This window comes from Corylus avellana, chromosome ca2, assembly GCF_901000735.1.
Source record: "Corylus avellana chromosome ca2, CavTom2PMs-1.0".
Classification (NCBI taxonomy): domain Eukaryota; kingdom Viridiplantae; phylum Streptophyta; class Magnoliopsida; order Fagales; family Betulaceae; genus Corylus; species Corylus avellana.
Window position 1 is genome coordinate 12,821,902 of NC_081542.1, and position 19,466 is coordinate 12,841,367.

A 19,466-nucleotide genomic window follows, 5' to 3' on the forward strand; every position below is an offset into this window, starting at 1 on the left:
TAGTATAAGTGACTCTTTTTTTTTTTGTTTTAAGTGACTAAATGGAAGCCACTTAATATACAATGGTTCATGGCAATGAGTTTCTCCATCCAAATTCTCTGACAAAGGAAGCAATAATATAAGAAGACAAATCTGACAGAAGTGTGCCAAGCAAACGAGGGGTGCGGGGCCGCTCCAACTTCGATGGACATCCCCCCTGAAGGCAAGTACAAAGTTAACTAGGATGCGATTGTTGATGTAGTTTATGGGCACTTTAGTATTGGGCTCATTGTGAGGGATTTTACAGGCAAGTGATTGCTGCTAAAATCCTAACATAGATGGGAAATCTCGAACCGATAGTAGCGGAAGCCTTCACAACATCTCAAGCGGTGGCTTTTAGTAAAGACCTGGGCCTTCAACACATCATTCTAGAAGGGGATGCACTTTAAGTAGTAAATGCTCTTAATTCTACAAGTCATTGCTTTAGCCGTTACGAATAGCTTGTGAAAGATGTAAGGACGACCATTGCTGCTTTATCTAGTTGGCAGATTGTACGCATCTACCGGGAGGCAAATTCTACAGCTCATAGCTTAGCTAAGACTGCGGTTAAACATGACATAGATGATATTTGGCTAGAAGAAATTCCTAGCTGCATTTGTGATTTAGTTTTATTAGAGCTATCTACTCTAGGTTATTGATCAATTGAATGAAAGCCGATTATTTTTCAAAAAAAAAAAAAGCGTGACATTAACTGATATGAAATGAGTGTGATAAATGAATGTAAATTATATATGGTTCCAAACCAAAATTTACACAAAGTAAGTTTATAACAAGACAATAAAGCAGTCCTAGAATTTGAAATTTCATGTTCAATTCCAATTCCAGTGGATTCTCCAAACCAATATCCATTTATTTTGATTGAATGTATATGGATTTCAAGTTTTAACTCCGAATCTCTAAACTAAAAGAGACCCTTGCATGACAGTAACAGCTTTTCCTCGCAGCAGCAGTCTTTGGTTTTGTTCGTCCAGATGAATGTTTACAACTCCACCTCTGGGTGAGGCCTGAACAAAGTAAACAATATCATCAACATGATAATTATAAGGAATAAAATGATTGGTTTGCTTGCCCTAGAGATGGTGAAAATACCGCATTTGCAACAAAATCACACTTTCCCAGTTTTTGGCTCCAGTAAGGTGCTAAGGCACAATGTGCACTCCCACAAACAGGATCCTGAAAGACACATGATATGACTTTATAGCATAAACCTCACAAGCTTTATTCAGTTCCAGGCACTTAATGAATAAGTCAAACCGAACCGAATTATCGAGCAATAGATATAAGAACTCATCAGCTATCCAACATATAAAGCACTAATTCCTGAACATGGTGTAATTAGCAAGAGGGAAAAGAGCTGTATGCAAAGGATATGGTGTTAAATAACATCTCTGGTTTGTTTTTGGCAATGGCATCATAATCCTGTTCTGCAGGCTATGATTAGCACATTAAATTGGCCTTATAAAAGTCCCTTCCACAATCTGTTGAATCATTTTTCTAAAGAGATGTTCAGTTTGATGGTAACAAAATCAGATTCAACCCCTGAACTTGCTTATGCTCCCCTTTGATCAAGTGCTATTTCTATAAAAAATAATAATAATAAAAAAAAATTATTGAGTAGGAAAAACTTGACTTGGCTTCAATAGAAGACAAGTTCTACCAAAGCTAGGATCAGAAAGAGAAGATTCACTTTCCGGAATTCCAAGTGACACGATTCCTTCAGAAGCTAAAGTTGAATGATTAAAGTCTCCTTCAGGTTCAGTTTAAGAGATCGAATCAAAGTCATCAATTCAACCATTCAACAAAGATTTATTTATAACATCATGCACTTCAAAGACATTACAATTGCTTGATATCAAACGCTCACATATTTTTTACCTCATTGATCCCAAATGTTGGGCAAAAGTATCGGCTATAAAAATCAAACTCAGACCCCGGGGGAGCAGCCGCTGAAATAATTAACCCCTTTCCAGGACATTTCTTTATAGCATCAATCTCTGGCTGTAGCTCAACCACACTTTCTCTTGATGGGAGTACAAGCTGCAAAATTGGTAAGCTTCACTCTTGAGTATTTACAAAGTATTCATAAATCAATAAGAAGAAAAAAAAAAATTGCTGTTTTCTCATTAAGAATCACTTAAACAACTAAGGGTTGGTAGATATATTCCAGCCAATCACACATCCAAATATACACATTTTAGCAACAGACATAAAACAAGACATGATACTCACTTGGGTCAAGGAATGAGGCATAGAGTAGTTCATGTCATTCTTCATCAGCAAGCAATTATCTTTTCAAAATTTCTCAATGCATATATCACTTATAATAATTTCGATGCTAAACAATGTAAAGAAGAAAAAGAAAATGAAGGAATTGGATTGGAGCCATTACAAAGAGGTTCTCTGAAGTTGTTGTTATCTTTATATCATGCACAGCAGCCCCATTCACGGCATTGGAAATTAACGAAACTTCATCCGGACTAAAATCGGTTAACGGGACAGTTGGGAAATCCAGTTCGACGAAAAAGCACCCTTGTGTTTCACCATTCTGAATATCCAAACCATCCGATGTCTTGATTTCGGTAACCTTTCTAGCCGTTAAAATACCGGATAGTGTGACAAACTCAATAATGTTGGAATTCACCAAACCAGAAGTAAACAATGCGTGTGAAGCTGCCAATGTAGCATGACCACAAAGCTCAACCTGCAAAAGGGTGCCAAAAATATCTAGTATTTATTACTTCTGATCAAGAATTTAACCTCAATTAGCTTACAGATCAAGACTCACACACCAATTAGAAACAAAACAATACTATTAATAGTATCATATCACTATATAAATGAATTGAACTAATGGTAATATTTTCAATTTTCTTACTACAAGGGAAAATATATAATTTAGCCCTATAACTAAATCTAACTGTCGTAATGAACATAAATCACATACAAATAAAATCATAATCGTATCAGAATTTTAAAGAAGTCTAAAATTAAAGCAATAACTTTACCAAAAATACAAATTTTAAAGAAAATAAGGCAAAATAAGAATATCCACAAGGAAAATACTAACATTTGGGTCCTAGGAAGATTGATATCTCTGTTCTTCCTATATTTTCTTTTGCTAACAACCAAAGAGAGCACTTTGAAGCAAAATCTTTTTTCTGATTTTGTTTTTGATATGAAGTGGAAGTGAAAGAACTGACCTCAGTGACAGGAGTGAACCATCTGAGACGGAACCTAGGAATGGACGAGTCAATATGGCCCGACTCAGTTAGCCGAGTCAAGTAACAGGTTTCGGAGATGTTGAACTCGGCCGCCACTGCTTGCAACCATTGCTCATCTCTCTCTTCTTCCAACAAACACACAGCCGCCGGGTTCCCCTTGAACGCCGAGTCAGTGAACGCGTCCACCTGTCCACCACCCAACTCAGTATCCCATTTCCAAGTACAATAAAATACGCAATAAGAGACACATAGAAAAGCAAGAGACAGAGAGCTACCACAGAGTACTTCACGAGTTTCTTCGCCATGTTTAAGTTCAAGTTCGAGACTCAGACAGAGAAATGGAGTCAACAGCAGCCAGTGCACGATTTAGTTTTCTGATTAGAAGAATAAAGAGACGTGTTAGAGCATCCATTGCAGGAGGAGCCAAAAAAAGTTGGTGAAAAAATATAAATTTTTATTTTAGTTAATTATTTTTTATACACATTGTTTACTCTATTCTCTATTTTTTTTAAATATTATTTTGTGTGGGAGATAGATTGTGAAAGAAAGAGAGGGAGAGAGAGAGTGAAAGAACGAAAGAAAGAAAGAAAGAGAGAAAAAATATCCTCAATGACGAAAATACCCTTAATAAATTAAATTTTAAAAAATAAATAAATAAATAAAAAATTCAGGGTGTGAACTTTTTTTTTTTTAAAAAAAAAAATTCTTAAAGAAAATAAAATAATTTTTTTTTTTTAATTTATTGAAGTATTTTTGTCTTATTGAAAAAAAAAATTATGGTCATTTTTGCCTTTTTATTGGTCTTGGAGGGGATATTGTCAATTGTTTGGTAGTTTATTGAAGACATTATTGCAATTAAAAGTTTGAGAGACATTGTTAATTGAGAGGTAGTTTAAGAAAGGTACGTGGACTTTTCTAAAAAAAAATAATAAAAAAATTTTCTATTGTGAATAGTGAATAACTTTTGATAATTGATTAAATTAATACTAGGCGTGAGAACAAAAATTATAAGTTATATTTATATGTTTTAAAAAATAATTAAATTTTGTCGCATTATTTATTTATTTCAATATTTATATTTTTTTCAACTTCATTTTTCAATCTTGACTAAACCGAAATCTTAGCTTCGCGACTCTAATAACAATCCAATGCCCATGCATGTTAGCAAGTAACACGACATCTTCTTTTTTTTTTATTCCTTTTTTTTTTTTTTTTTGGTAAGTAACACGTCATCTTATTTGAATGGCAATCGCGAAAAGAGTCATGAGAGGGATAAAAATGTCTCTTCAAAATTGATGTAATTTTTAAGATTATCATTGAATTTGTAATAGATTAATATTTAATTTTAATAACATTAATTTTAAAAATTACGTCAATTTAAAAAAAAAAAAAAAAAAAGTTTAGCATTACGCAGAGAGAAATCAAGAGAGTTTTCTTCCAAATTAGATTTGAAGAATTTCCTCTAATCTAGTTTATAAAAATGACATATATTCTTTACATGTAAGAATCACGTGCTTTTTTTTTAATTACAAAGAAAGATTTTGAATAAATTTCACCTTTTCTATTTGAAATTACTCTTTCTTTAAATGTTTCACTCTTTCCTACTCTCTTTTATTTTTATAACACCTTAATTGGCTATTCTTTCATTGTCATATCTATTCTTATATGCCTTGTCTTTGTTAATTTTTTTTTTTTTTTTGATTAGATTGGACATCGGTGAACTCGATTATAATATATTTCTTACAGTAATTCTAATTGACATATTTACGTCCTTCTTGTGTCCTTTCACATAGAATTTATGATAAATTACTATTAGATTTTAATCCAATGACGATTTTAAATGACATATCAATTTTAAGAAAACATTAATCTTCCTTTTAGCATTACTCTGTTTCTCAATGGCCATAAGATTGATTTTGTTGCTGATTTACATATAATGAAGCATCATGCTTGGTTTCATTAAATTATGTGAGATAACATTCAGTATTTATATATATATATATATAAAATAGCCTAGCTTGGAAGTGATTCATATGCCAAAATACCAATACAAACAGAACTGAAATGTTTCACAATCATGGATCAGACAATTGCATTCACTTCCAACAAGTGTAGGAAAGGCTCAAATCTGATTTATTTATGAGCATTATGACGTATGAAGCATTTACAAATGGCCAATATAAATTCATAGTGAAGAATCACTCATGTTTTATTTGGAAGTGGAAACCAGACTAGGCAAAACTGGTAGCAACAAAATGTTTACAACAAGATTATTTCTCACGTCTCTTGCTGCCAACTCATGGCCAACCTTGCCGCCTCCCACCAACCCTCTCAACCTCTCTCCTTTACCCCTCCCTCACGTCTCTCTCTCTCTATCTCCCATTTATCTTCGGTGGAATGGAAGAGAAAATCCATGCTAATATTGCTACTACTGCTACCAGTGTTAAACATTACATCAGCCATATCAGCAACAGGAATTCAACTTTTATTTTCTCATTGTCGATGAGATGATCCAAATCATAACTATCCAGCCTCCACTATGGCACTATCTAGTTAAGAGGGGAAGCCACTTAAAACACATAATGTTAGCTAATGTGAAATGGGTGTAAAGAGTAGCAATACTTTAATAATTACGAATGGTTCCAAACCAAAACTTACACAAAGTAAGTTTATTTCAAGACAAGAAAGCAGCTCTAGAATTTGAAATTTTATGTTCAATTCCAATTCCAGAAGATTCTCCCATCCAGAAATATCATTTTATTATGGAGGTATAATACATTCCATATGGATTTCAAGTTTCAACTCCAAATCTCTAAACTAAAAGAGACTCCTCCATAACAGTAATAGCTTTTCCTTGCAGCACTCTTTGGTTTTGTTCGTCTAGATGAATATTTACAACTCCACCTCTAGGTGAGGACTGAACAAAGTAAACAATGTCATCAACATGATGAAAACAAGGATTAAAATGATGGATTGGTTGCACTAGAGATGGTGAGAATACCGCATTTGCAACAAAATCACACTTCCCCAATTTTTTGCTCCAATACGGTGCTAAGGCACAATGTGCACTCCCACAAACATGATCCTTAAAGATGTTAGAATATTAATTAAATGATTAAGTTCACTACTTTCCATAAACTTAAGCCTTTGGAACAAGTGATAATTTAAAATCTTATCATAGCAAAGGTCTTAAGTTTGAAACTTGTCTCTATCATTTACCTCTCATTTTAATTAAATATTTTACATGTTAGATCTTATTTATTGAATGAATTTGACTTTACATGTGAAGGGAAGTGTTATAATATTAATTAAATAATTAAATTTACTATTTCCTATTAACCAGTGGCAGAGCCATGTTGCCCCTTGGGGGTTGATTTTCATTTTTTGTTTTTTTTTTTGTTTTAACCCACGGCACCCTTCAAATAAAAAATAAAGAAAAAAAAATCTTTTTACAAAAAATTCTATTCTTTTTACCCTCAAAATTCTTTTTTGTTTTAACTCACGGCACCTTCAAAAAATTGTTTTAACCCACGGCACCCTCAAAAAATTCTAGACAATTTTTTTTTTTTTGTATTTTTATCTTTTTTATATAATGTCGATATGTTATACTTTTAATATATCAATTTGAGCACATATTTATGAACTTTTATAGATATTTTTTGTAATACATATATTGTGTGAATTACTAAATTTTTAGGGTAAAGAAAATTTTTAAGACGCAAAAAAAATTTTAGTGTCACATCCAATATAAAATGGCTGGCTCCACCACCGGTAGTGGAGGACTTCTTTCGTGAGGCACGAAACAGTGGAGGACTTCTTTCGTGCATATACTTTTCACAGTCCTCTTTCGTGCATATCCTTTTCACAGGGGTAGTGGAGAACTTCTTTTTTAAAAGTCATGTCCAATACGATTATTGCAGTAAAAGATAATTTCAAGAAATGAGTGATAACAGGAGACCAATGCCACTCACGTTTATTCTATTCCCATACCAACACAACTTGTCAAACAAGGGAATGAAATGTGTGTATATAATTGGTTCACTTTCCGTTTGTTAAAGGCTTTAGAGGTTTTAGTGGAAATATATTTTTTTGACGTAAAATATATATATATATATATAAGATTTTTTTTTTTTTTTTTTTTGGAAAAATGAAAAGTATGAATGTTTTGTATGAAAAGTGAAAATTTTTTGTTTTGTAATGATTTTTTTTTAACAGTAATAAAAAGTGATTGGTGTAATATAAAAAGTAAGAATGTTGAGAAAATGAAAAAGTAAGATAATAGTATCAAGTCTCAAAGGCCTTTGCCAAACGAAACCTAGGAGCTGTTTGTTATCAATTTGTGGGAAAAAAAAAATAATAATAATAATAATTAGTATAGAAAAGTAAAAATAATGATATTGAAAAGTTAAAATTTTTGTTTTGTAATGATTTCTTTATTTGAATAGTAATAAAAAATAAATGATATGATATAAAAAGTAAATCAGTGGCGGAGCCACGTTGCCCCTCACGGCACCCCCAAGGATTTTTATTTTATTTTATTTTTTATTTTTGGTTTTAACTCACGGCACCCTCAAAATAAAAAATAAAGAAAAAAAAAATCTTTTTACAAAAAATTCTATTCTTTTTACCTTCAAAATTCTTTTTTGTTTTAACTCACGGCACCTTCAAAAAATTGTTTTAACCCATGGCACCCTCAAAAAATTCTAGACAATTTTTTTTTTTTTTTTGGTATTTTTATCTTTTTGATATAACGTCGACATGTTACATTTTTAATATATCAATTTGAGCACATATTTATGAACTTTTATAGATATTTTTTGTAATACATATATTGTATGAATTACTAAATTTTTAAGGTAAATAAAATTTGTAAGACGCAAAAAAAAATTTAGTGACACCCCCAATACAAAATGGATGGCTTCGCCACTGCTTGAATATATGTTAGTTTGGAACCGGCTGACCCAACTTGTATAATTTATAACCTATTACACACACAGATATATTTGATCAGACCTTACCTGCCACATTTGTTTGAAGTTGGAAGTTTGAACATCATACCCATTGTCTAAAACGTAAAAAATTCACGATGGGAGGCAATTCTGCAGAAGAAGAAGCCAATTTAAAAAGCCTTGGCCATCAAATGATAGACATCAAGGATTACGAAGATGGCAGCCTTGTCCATCAAATGATGGAGCGGATGAGAAAGATCAATATCCCAGTGTCACCTAGCGAACCCACCGTCGGTCAAAGCCCTTGCATCTTCAAGCTTCCCGACAGGTTCAAGGACAAGAACGGTAAGTCGAACGTGCCCCAGATGGTCTTCATCGGACCCTACTACGGCGACTATATGGCTCATCCTCATCGGCAGATGCAGGAGTTGAAGTGGCAGTGCCTCAAATACTTGCTCAAAAACAACTTGCCAGACTTAGACTGCTACATAGACGGCATACGTTCACTTGAAATCGAAGCCAAAGCGTGTTATTCCGGAAAGATCGACCTCAGTACGGATGAGTTCCTCGAAATGATGGTTCTTGATGGTTGTTTTATATGAGAATTGCTGATTTTCACTTACTCAGTTAGACAGCAATTCTTCTCACAGGGTGATCAGGACTGCGAAGACCACCCTCTCGCCTGTATGGAGAGGGGAATATTACCAAAGATCTACGGTGACCTGCTCTTTCTTGATAATCAGATCCCGTTTTTTGTTCTAGAAAAGTTGTTTGAAATTTCCATCATGACTTTCGAGGGTACAGATCCAATCTTGTCCTGTATCGTCGTAAACATTTTTTCGGAGATATTGGGAATTGAACGCCCCGAAGACGAGTACTACTCTAGGTTCCGCAAGCGCAAACTCTTGCATTTGCTGCATATTGTTCGGTTAATTTTTACACTCGGTTTTGAACCCTATAGTCATCGACCACCAGGATTCCCGCTACAGTACCGGTGGAGACCATTCAATACTATCCCTTCTATCTCGAAGCTCCGCCGTGCAGGAATCAAAGTCAAACAACGAGAAAAAGACAACTTCTTGAAAGTAAAATTCCTGCGTGGTGGTGTTATTGAGATGCCGATCATAATTCTCAATGAATTAATGTGTTCTTTTTTGGTTAACTCTGTGGCATTCGAGCAATGCCACAACAAGAGTCCAAAGCATTTCTCGGTCTACGCCCTTTTCTTGGATTGCCTTGTCAACACTGCAGGACATGTCGAATACCTTTGCGACCACGGAGTCATTGAAAATTACTTTGAGACCGACGTCGCTGCTAGCTTCATCAACGATTTGGGCAAGGGCTTGACCTTTAATTGGGATTACCTTGAGTTCTTCTGGTTGTGCGATAGTGTCAAAGAGTATTATCAAAATAGGTTACATCGGCACTGGACAAGCTTCAAGGGTGAGTATTTTGACAAGCCATGGTTGTGTATTTCGGTATTCGGTGGTGTTGTGCTCTTAGTGCTTTCGTTTTTTGCAGACCTACTACACCATCCATCCTAAACACTAGACCCTCCCCTCCTCCTCCCTCCGCATAAGTGTATGTTAATATTTAAGATCTGTGTGCTCTTCTAGTTTACTGTGTGCTCTTTTCTGTTCTTGTAGTGAAGTACTGATTTTGCCAAGTGTAAGCCCTGCGCTTGCGAGGCAAAAAGTTACGTGTACATGTAAAATGCTAGTTTGTGGATGCATGGGTGAATTCTTTATTCCTCAATTATTTATTTCAACACATGACTGGAAGACCCAAATGATTTTTTTTCTTTTTCCTTTTTTCTTTTTTCTTTTTTGATCCGCCTATATATCCTCCAAAAGGCGAAGTATCAATCCTTGAATGAGAATTATGAGACCTGGTTGGGCTTCTACAATTGCATAGGTCAGGGTGGGCAAATTAACCGATTACCGATTACCGACTTTAACCGAACCGATATTAACCGTAACCGATAGTTATCAGTCGGTAATTGGTTAAAAATTTTATACCGATAAGCTTATCTGTCGGTAATCGGTCGGTTAAAAAAATTTTATCGAAAAACCAATATGACTGATAAGCTATTTTAATTTTTAATTTTTTAGAATTTTATATTTATTATTGTAGTGGATCAATATAAAAAAAATAATTAAAAAAAAAAAAAAAAAAAAGCTTCAATAAGTTATTTTAGCCAAAAATATACTCTAAAATAACTAATTTTTAATAAGCTATTTTAGGCTTTAGCCCAACAAAACGTATTTGAGCCTCCAAAACAATTAATTTTTGGTCCAATTAGCAACCAGTAAAAGCCCAATAAAAAGCTCACAAAAGCCCAAACCGATTTAACCGACCGGTTAACCGATTACCTATATGATCGATAATTTTCGGTTAACACTTCTTATCGGTCGGTAATTGGTTAGGATTTGGTTAACCAATAGCTTATCAGTTAACCGATAAGCCCATTAACCGATCCGAACCGACGGATACCTAGCCCTACAATTGCATTAAATCAAAATCTTTTTTCTTGTATTATTATTATTTTGTGAACGAGTGTACAAATGGTCCATATCAAAATTCTAAGGGAGAGTTGCTTTGCCCATATCCATTTTATCTTAGATTTCATTGCATTTAGATTTGAGTCTACTTGCTGTCTAAAATATATCTGGAAATGAAATCATCCATCTAATTTAATTGATGAGTAAGCGAAACTAACTGATTTTTTACTAATTTATAAAAGTTTGCCCTGATGAGCTCAAAGGACAACGTGATCAGTTGGCTTTCCACATCTAAATCTTGATTGAATGTGCTCAGAAACTTATATAAGATGTTAAAAGGACTAAAAACGCCTCTAAGAATTAACTGGTACAACGACTTAATATGGTTTTTCACAAGCAAATCCCAAAGCACCCATAAAATAAATTACTCTCGACTGGATAGGGACAGACAGGCTGATACTTGCGAATTGGGGTTTTGGTATATATATATATATTAAAAATAGTTCTTAGAGAACGTGATTTTGCGGAATGATTTGTGCTGCTTTCTCATTAAGATTAAATAGAACAGAAAATATAAATATAATCCATCACCAACTTTGATAACATAAGTTGATGTGAATTCAAAAACTAATAACATAATCCTAACATAAGACTTAATACTAATCTGAAAGTAATAACAAGAGAACAAGAGAAGTAGCATAATCCTAACATAAGACTTAATACTAATCTGAAAGTAATAACAAGAGAACAAGAGAAGTAGAATGCAAACAGATGACTTAAAGAGAAAGAAAGAGATGTAGTAAGATTAGAAGACTTCAACAGTAACAGAAACTTCAGAGATGTAGTAAGACTAGAAGACTTCAGTAGTAACAGAAACTTCATGGACTTCTTCAGCAGTATGTTTAACATATATGATGATGTGTTTGTTTTGTGGAAGCAGAAAAGAAAGCAGAGATCTGGTCGTAATTAGTAATTTTTGTATTTTTGTCGGTGTTTTTTCACCAAATTAAGGAGTATGGCAAGAATTATATTATTATATTTGGAATATCCATCTTTTTTGCTTCATGATTGTAGGTTTTGCCACTGGTGGAGCAAACCTTACCACAACTGCATGTCCCACTTCCACTGTCAGTGTTCGGAAAAGATGAACAACACATATAAAGCCCCTTTTTATTTTCTTTTTCATCGACTGTGGTCGGACCACATTGCTAAAGTAACACAATTTTACAAAGTTACAGGAATTTTCTTTAATATTATTTATAAAATTTTCATGCATTCATTACCACATACATCTCTACGTTGCGAGTGACGCCTCCATTCCTCCCTTCCGCTGCATACCGCCGTTGTTGCTGAGTCAAGTGGTGGTCTCTTGCCCATTGCCTATATATGGGATGTCTTCACGCGCCGGCGAGTAACTAACTCATGCTGGCCTTCCTTTGCCGACGTTGCTGTTCTGTGAATTTTTTTGTTGTTTTCTTAGGACTTTTTATGTTCCCGATAACTTTGCTGTTTTTAATTTTTTATCTGTCCCTCGATCTGTTGCTACGTTTCTATTGTAATTGTTATTCAAAAGGTGTTCGGATAAAGTAGAAGAGTATCTTAAAGGTCATCCCCTGGCCTATCCTATCTAAGTCTTTGCTCTAAGAATTCGGATAAGATTAAAGGTTTTGTGATTGTCATACTGCTGGCCGCACATGGTCTAATCACCTTTAATGATAATTTTGTTTTTAATATTCATACAAAAAATACATAACATCGCATCATTCATTTAATAGAATCTCTTTTTAAGGTTGCATATGGTTGTTTGAATTAGGTAGTTCACATGTTTTTTTTTTTTTGTTTGTTCATTGAATTTGTAAGGGTGAAAAATATATATCAAGATATTTGTGCATGTGGCACGTTCTTATTCCGTGCTTGTGAAAAATTAAATTCCACCATTACTTTTTCTTTGGCCAAGCAAATTCCACAGATGATTGATCACATTTTCACATGCCAATTCATGTTTCGACTACAATGTAAAATCCAAGAACCTCTGAAGTAGTGTAGAATTATAGAAAAAGTGGGTCATAAAATATCTGAAATATGGTCCCAGTGGCGGAGCCGCGTTGCCCGGCACCCCCAAGGATTTTAATTTTTTTTTTTTTTTTGGTTTTAACCCATGGCACCCTTCAAATAAAAAATAAAGAAAAAAAAAATCTTTTTACAAAAAATTCTATTCTTTTTACCCTCAAAATTCTTTTTTGTTTTAACTCACGGCACTTTCAAAAAATTGTTTTAACCCATGGCACCCTCAAAAAATTCTAGACAATTTTTTTTTTTTTTTGTATTTTTATCTTTTTTATATAATGTCGACATGTTACATTTTTAATATATCAATTTGAGCACATATTTATGAACTTTTATAGATATTTTTTGTAATACATATATTGTGTGAATTACCAAATTTTTAGGGTAAAGAAAATTTGTAAGACGCAAAAAAAATTTTAGTGGCACCCCCAATATAAAATGGCTGACTCCGCCACTGCTATTAACTTAACATTTTGAGACAAGTAGTGATTTAACAAAAGACATGTGATATGGCTTTATAGCATAAATCTCACTAGCTTTATTCAGTTCAAGATAATTAATGGAAGAGGGATTTTTTCCCATGTTGGTACTGCACATCTAGCATCACCAAAAGACTAATGATCCAAGAACTTAGGACCTCACAAAAAAAAGGTCCAACGCTATGCAGATGTTTCATGTTTGAAAAAGTCAAATCTCATCGAATTATCAAGCAATAGATATAAGAACTAGTCAGCTATCCAACATGTAAAGCACTAATTCCTTAATGGTGCAATTATCAAGAGGGAAAAGAGCTGTATGCAAAGGATATGGTGTTAAATAACTTCTCTTGTTTGTTTTTGGGCAATGGCATCGTAATCCTGTTCTGCAGGCTATGATTAGCACATTAAATTGGCCTTATAAAAGTACCTTCCACAATCTGTCGAATCATTTATCTAAAGAGATGCTAACTTTGATGGTAACAAAATTAGATTATTAATGGAATAAAGACACAACAGAGATTGTGTGTCTGTTAAACACCCCAGCACTGTTCATTTTTCAGGACACTGTTCATGAATAAAAAATAAAAAAAATAATAATAATAATTGGTATGGAAAAATGAAAAAGTGATATTAGAAAATTAAAAATTTTGTTTTGTAGTGATTATTTTATTAGAATAGTAATAAAAAGTAAATTATGTGATATAAAAAAATGAATGATTAAATATAAAAGTGAGAATGTTTTTTTTGAAAAAAATGAAGTGAATAGTGTGGTGGAGAATGAATAGTGCCAAGGTGTTTGACAAACACCCCCATTGTTTATAACACCATGCACATGATATGTTTTACCTCATTGACCCCAAGTTTTGGGCAAAAGAATCGGCTATAAAAATCAAACCCAGACCCTGAGGGAGCAGCCGCTGAAATAATTATCCCCCTTCCAGGACATTTCTTTATAGCATCAAACTCTGGCTGTAGTTCAACAACACTTTCTCTTGATGGGAGTACAAGCTGCAAGATTGGTAAGCTTCACTCGAGTATTTACAAAGTATTAATAAATCAATAAAAAATATGTTGTTCTCCCATTAAGAATCATTTGAACACTTAAGGATTCGTAGATAAATTCCAACCAATCGCACATCCAAATATACACATATTAGCAAAAGACATAAAACAATGCATGATACTCACTTGGGTCAACCAATGAGGCATAAAGTAGTTCATGTCACTGTTCATAAGCAAGCATTCATCTTTTCAAAATTTCTCAATGCATTTATCACTTATAATAATCAAGATACCAAACAATGTACAGAAGAAAAAGAAAAATGAAGGAATTGGATTGGAGCCATTACAAAGAGGTCCTCTGAAGAAGTTGTTATCTTTATATCATGCACAGCAGCACCACTCACAGCATTGGAAATTGAGGAAACTTCATCAGGATTAAAATCAGTTAATGGGACAGTTGGAAAATCCAATTCGATGAAAAAGCCCTCTTGTGTTTCACCATTCTGAATATCCAAACCATCCGATGTCTTGATTTCTGTAACCTTTCTAGCAGTTAGAATACCGGATAGTGTGACAAACTCAATAATGTTGGAATTCACCAAACCAGATGTAAATAGTGTGTGTGCAGCTGCCAATGTAGCATGACCACAAAGCTTAACCTGCAAAAGGGTATCAAATATATCTAGCATTAATTACTTCTAATCAAGAATTTGCGAGCTAAAGAAACAAAACAATACTGTTGATAGTATCATATCACCATATACATGAATTGAAGTAATGGTTATATTTTCAATTCTCTTACTACAAGGTAACAATATAATTTAGCCCTATAATTAAACCAAGCTGTTGTAATAAACATAAATCACATACAAATAAAATCATACTCTTATCACGATTTTAAAGAACTCTAAAATTAAAGCAAAATAAGAATACCCACAAGGCAAATTTACTAACATTTGGGTCCTAGAAAGATTGATTTCTCCGTTCTTCCTATATATTCTGTTTTGAAGCAAACTCTTTTTTCTGATTTTGTTTTTGATATGAAGAAAGAACTGACCTCAGTGACAGGAGCGAACCATCTGAGACGGAACCTAGGAATGGAGGAGTCAAAAGAGCCCGACCCAGTGAGCCGAGTCAAGTAACAGGTTTCGGAGATGTTGATCTCGGCCGCCACCGCTTGCAACCATAGCTCATCTCTCGCTTCTGCCAACAAACACACCGCTGCTGGGTTCCCCTTGAACGCCGAGTCAGTGAACGCGTCCACCTGTCCACCACCCAACTCAGTATCCCATTTCCAATTACAATAAACACACAATAACAATTAAGAGATAGGGATACAGAAAAAGCAAGAGATAGAGAGAGCGCTACCACTGAGTACTTCACGAGTTTCTTCGCCATGATTGAGTTCAAGTTCGAGTTCCAGACATAGACACTGAAAAGAGAGTCAGCAGCCGCCGGTGACCGATCTAGGCAACTCTATCGGATAATTTTCAGATAAAAATTCCATCTAATAATTAACCGGATATTATTCAGTTCAAATGAAACGCAAAAAAATTTATTATTCAGTTCAAATGAACCGCAGAAGATTCTAATTCGTTAGTTTTAGTTGATTTTGACAGCTTCAATACCCTTTCTTTTTTTTTTTTCTTTTTTTTCTTTTTTTATCATGAAATGAAAATCTCTAATTCAAATCCTCTTTTCCTGACATGTCAAAAACAAGTGTAATTTTTTTTTTTTTAAAAAAAAAGAAATAGTCATTTGATAATGTTATTAATAAAATGTTTTATAAAAAAAAGTATAATCAAATCACGGTTGGACTTTTTAAGTTATTTATTTTAAAAACCGCACTTTTTTATTTACAATTTAAAAAATTTACCAGTTTTTTAGAATTCTAGCTCTTCTAGAGTGGCATCTCACTGACGGCTCAGGGCCCCCCTCTGAAAGGAGGCCTTTCAAATGGGATAATTCTTGCAATTTTATTTAAAATCGTGCGATCGGCATGAACTAGAAGTAAAATAATAATGCTAAATGTAAAACGGAATTATGTTCATATCATAAACGACACACATCAAAGATGGAGGATATGTCTTTATCGGACAACCAACACCTAAGATTGTACATTATATAAATCTATTTACAAGAAACCACCTAGTTGAAATTTCACATTATCCACTATTAAAAACAATATCTTCTTAAAAAAATAACATTGAAAAGTAAATTTGTTCTTATTGAGCCCTAAACCTAGCTACAATCAACTAATCTTGTTAATTGATGGAAATGAAACATTCACAAACTAGTTTTTTTTCAAATCTTTATATTGACATGAATCTGAGCTCCAGCCCAATGGAATCACCAAACTCCTTCCTTGGACATCCTCAGAAAATGTGTCATAGTGATACTTGGGAGCTCGGCGGCTCCCTTCTTCTTCTTCGTTATCCTAGTCATCTTCGAAGTCTCTGACTTTTTTGACTCTGAAACTGTCACCGAGGCCAAGTTGTAGAACTATTCAACGACAGAACTCCCTAGGGTTTACTACTTTGTCAAGGACTTCTAAAGCCTATAAATAGACCTTTAAACCTCTAGAATAGACAGGCTTTGTAGGGAGAAGAATAGGAGCTCTTCAAGTTCAAGTCTCGAGTTTATTCTTTTCCTTTCTTTTCTTTTATTTTGTGAAGATGTTTAACATCATCTCTATGTGTAGCTAATTTATTTAGTAGGCTAGATTGAAGCCCTAATTATGTTTAATTAATATTTCAATATTGGCGCCTTTGTGATGATCTTGTTGTGCTATTTAACTTGATTAAAACTTGCTTGCATGAATTCCTCATATGTCTGTGCCTGATCAACGTATGCATGTAGTATGAACTAGTTAGTTAGATCAATTTGGATGACCGAGTCCTGGGTTTAACATAAATAACAAAAGAATCCACATCACGATTCTTGGGTTAATCAACATGAAAAACCGGGAGTATACACCCATGCCTTAGGCCTCGTGTGTTTGTCGATTTCCATAGGACATATGCTTTTCTAAAGAACAACTTAGTATGTACCATGCTAAATTCTTTAGAAAAGAAAAGAGTTAGAGTATACACCCATGCTTAACTCGTTGCTTAGGAAAATCTATAGCTTAAGGAGTATACACCCATGGCCTTAGGTTGACAAACATTAGATATGCATAACATGATCAAAGCATTGGCATATTGTTATATTAGCTGAAAATAATTAGTACTGGATATCAAAGCCCTACCTTTTTATCATTATCAACCCAATCAATCTTTGTTTTACTTAAGGAATTTATTTTTAAACGAAAATTCAGCAATCCTCGTGGGAATGATCATGTACTTGCACCATATACTACTATGTTGACCTTGTGCACTTGCAAGTAAAATGTACAATTATTTACCTATTAATTTATGTAAATATTTGCACAACAAGGAGATTAGCTGAAACATCAGGACAATGTAAGATATGTTTTAGATGAACAATAGTGTTTTGGAGTTTGAAAGAAGAAGAACCCGTATGAGTAATGGGAAGAGAGCTACCTTTGCCTACAGCAACCTGTTCTTCCCCATTGTATGGCTGTTGGATTGTGAGATTTTCCAAGTCAGCAGTGATATGGTTATTAGCCCCACTGTCAACTAACCAATCATCATCTTCACGGAGAGCATTGGATTGAGCAGTCATGGTTGCAAGCTCGCTTGGAGGGCGTCTTCCTTGGTAGGCATAGTCCATGCAATGATAGTAGTCAAGTGCTTGATGACTTGTCTTACCACAAATTTGACAAGGAATCCGATTAGTGCTATTAGAAAAGGTAGAATTTGTTTTACCTGAGATTGAAGCACAATTTGTTTGCTGAGGAGAATAGCGCTGACCACCAGGAGTCTTATGTGGTTGATTGCGTGCAGTGTTCTTGCTGAATTTGGGCCTGTGAGTATTTAGCTTTTGAGAATAAAGCGCAAATGAGGTGGTCTCATACTGTTTATTCTGCTGCAGTAGAAGACGTTCATGGTTGAGCAGGGCAGACTGAAACTGATCTAGAGGCATAGCATTGTTATTTGTAACAAGAGAGAAGGTAGTGATGAAGGCATTAAACTAAGGATTTAGGCCCCCAACAAGGTAAGAGATAAGATTTTCCTCGTCAACTTTCTTTCCAACAAGAGCTAGTTCATCAACAAGGGACTTGGCTTCTTCTAGATACTCAGAGCAAGTCTTAGTTCCTTGATGAAGGGTTTGTAATTGGTGCCGTAGTTGACTGATGCATGTCCTAGAAGGGCATGCAAAACGGGTAGCCAGTGCAGTCCACACCTCATGGGACATATTCAAGCCGTAGACTGTTAGAACCACTTTCTCAAAGAGACAAGTGATAAGCTAGCTAAGAACATACTGGTCTTTTCTTTCCCATATAGCAGCTTTAGGATTGATAACATCATCCTCTCCAGTAGTTTTGGGAAGGAATTTAGGTAGGCATGGTTCTAAGCCATCAACGATGTTCATAAGACCTTGTGTATGAAGGATGGGACGAATCTGAAGGCTCCAGGCTAGGTAATTACGTTCACCCAATTTGCTAGGTGTAAAGCTAGTAAGATTGGGTATGGAGATAGTGTTTGCGGAAGAAGCCATTAGGTTGGAGGTGTTAACCTACAAAGGCTCTGATACCAAGTAAAATAAAATGAAGAGAAGAGATTTTGGCCAAGATGCATTCTGCCGCTTTATCATTGAACTTAAATAGAAAAGAGTTACACTTGTATTTGATCACATCAAGCTAACAAGATAAGCTTTGATGTGATAAGAAGATTTAAACAAAGAATAAGAGATAATACAAAGGATTACAATCAATTAGGGCCGGCAATTTTGACACGACACGCGAACCCGACACGAACACGACACGAAGTTAGCAGGTATTGGGTTTTGGCTTATCGGGTTCGGGTCTTAATCGGGTCTACCCGATTAAGACCCGGCTAAATTCGTGTCTGGCGGGTCAACCCGGCGGGTCCGCGGGTCGACCCGCCTGACACGTTTAAGTTAACGGGTCTGGCGGGTCAGACGGGTCTCGGGTGACCCGCCAGACCCGTTAACTTATTTAAATTTTTTTTTTAAAAAAAAAAAACCCCAAACTTAAGTAACCCAACCCGGTTAAAACTTAAAATAACTGAATAAGTGAAACCTAAAATCAAAATGTCTAAACACGACAAATCAGAGCTGCAGCAA

At 34.5% G+C, this 19,466-nt stretch overlaps 2 protein-coding genes across 2 annotated transcripts in view; one reads left to right on the forward strand and one right to left on the reverse strand.

Annotated features, from left to right (window-relative positions):
- Positions 1–782: 782 nt before the first annotated feature.
- The window catches only part of LOC132171911 (uncharacterized), a 26,169-nt gene continuing 7,485 nt past the window's right edge, over positions 783–19,466 (reverse strand). The window contains exons 7-11 of the mRNA XM_059583324.1: positions 15,316–15,522; positions 14,606–14,917; positions 14,103–14,264; positions 6,262–6,345; positions 783–1,043 (exon numbers count right to left, since the gene is read on the reverse strand). Of these exons, the coding sequence (XP_059439307.1) occupies positions 936–1,043; positions 6,262–6,345; positions 14,103–14,264; positions 14,606–14,917; positions 15,316–15,522 (873 nt within the window). The 3' untranslated portion in view covers positions 783–935. The remainder of the gene's footprint in view (positions 1,044–6,261; positions 6,346–14,102; positions 14,265–14,605; positions 14,918–15,315; positions 15,523–19,466) is intronic.
- Positions 8,347–9,929, forward strand: LOC132172703 (UPF0481 protein At3g47200-like). Its single transcript, XM_059584255.1, has 2 exons — positions 8,347–8,787; positions 8,860–9,929. The coding sequence occupies exons 1-2, from the start codon at positions 8,347–8,349 to the stop codon at positions 9,751–9,753; spliced, it is 1,335 nt and encodes a 444-aa protein (XP_059440238.1). The 3' UTR covers positions 9,754–9,929.

Coding starts and splice junctions, on each gene's coding strand:
- LOC132172703 (XM_059584255.1), top strand. CDS start 8,347: ATGGGAGGCAATTCTGCAGAAGAAGAAGCCAATTTAAAAAGCCTTGGC. Junction 8,788..8,859: donor ATGAGTTCCTCGAAATGATG/GTTCTTGATGGT, acceptor TTCTTCTCACAG/GGTGATCAGGACTGCGAAGA.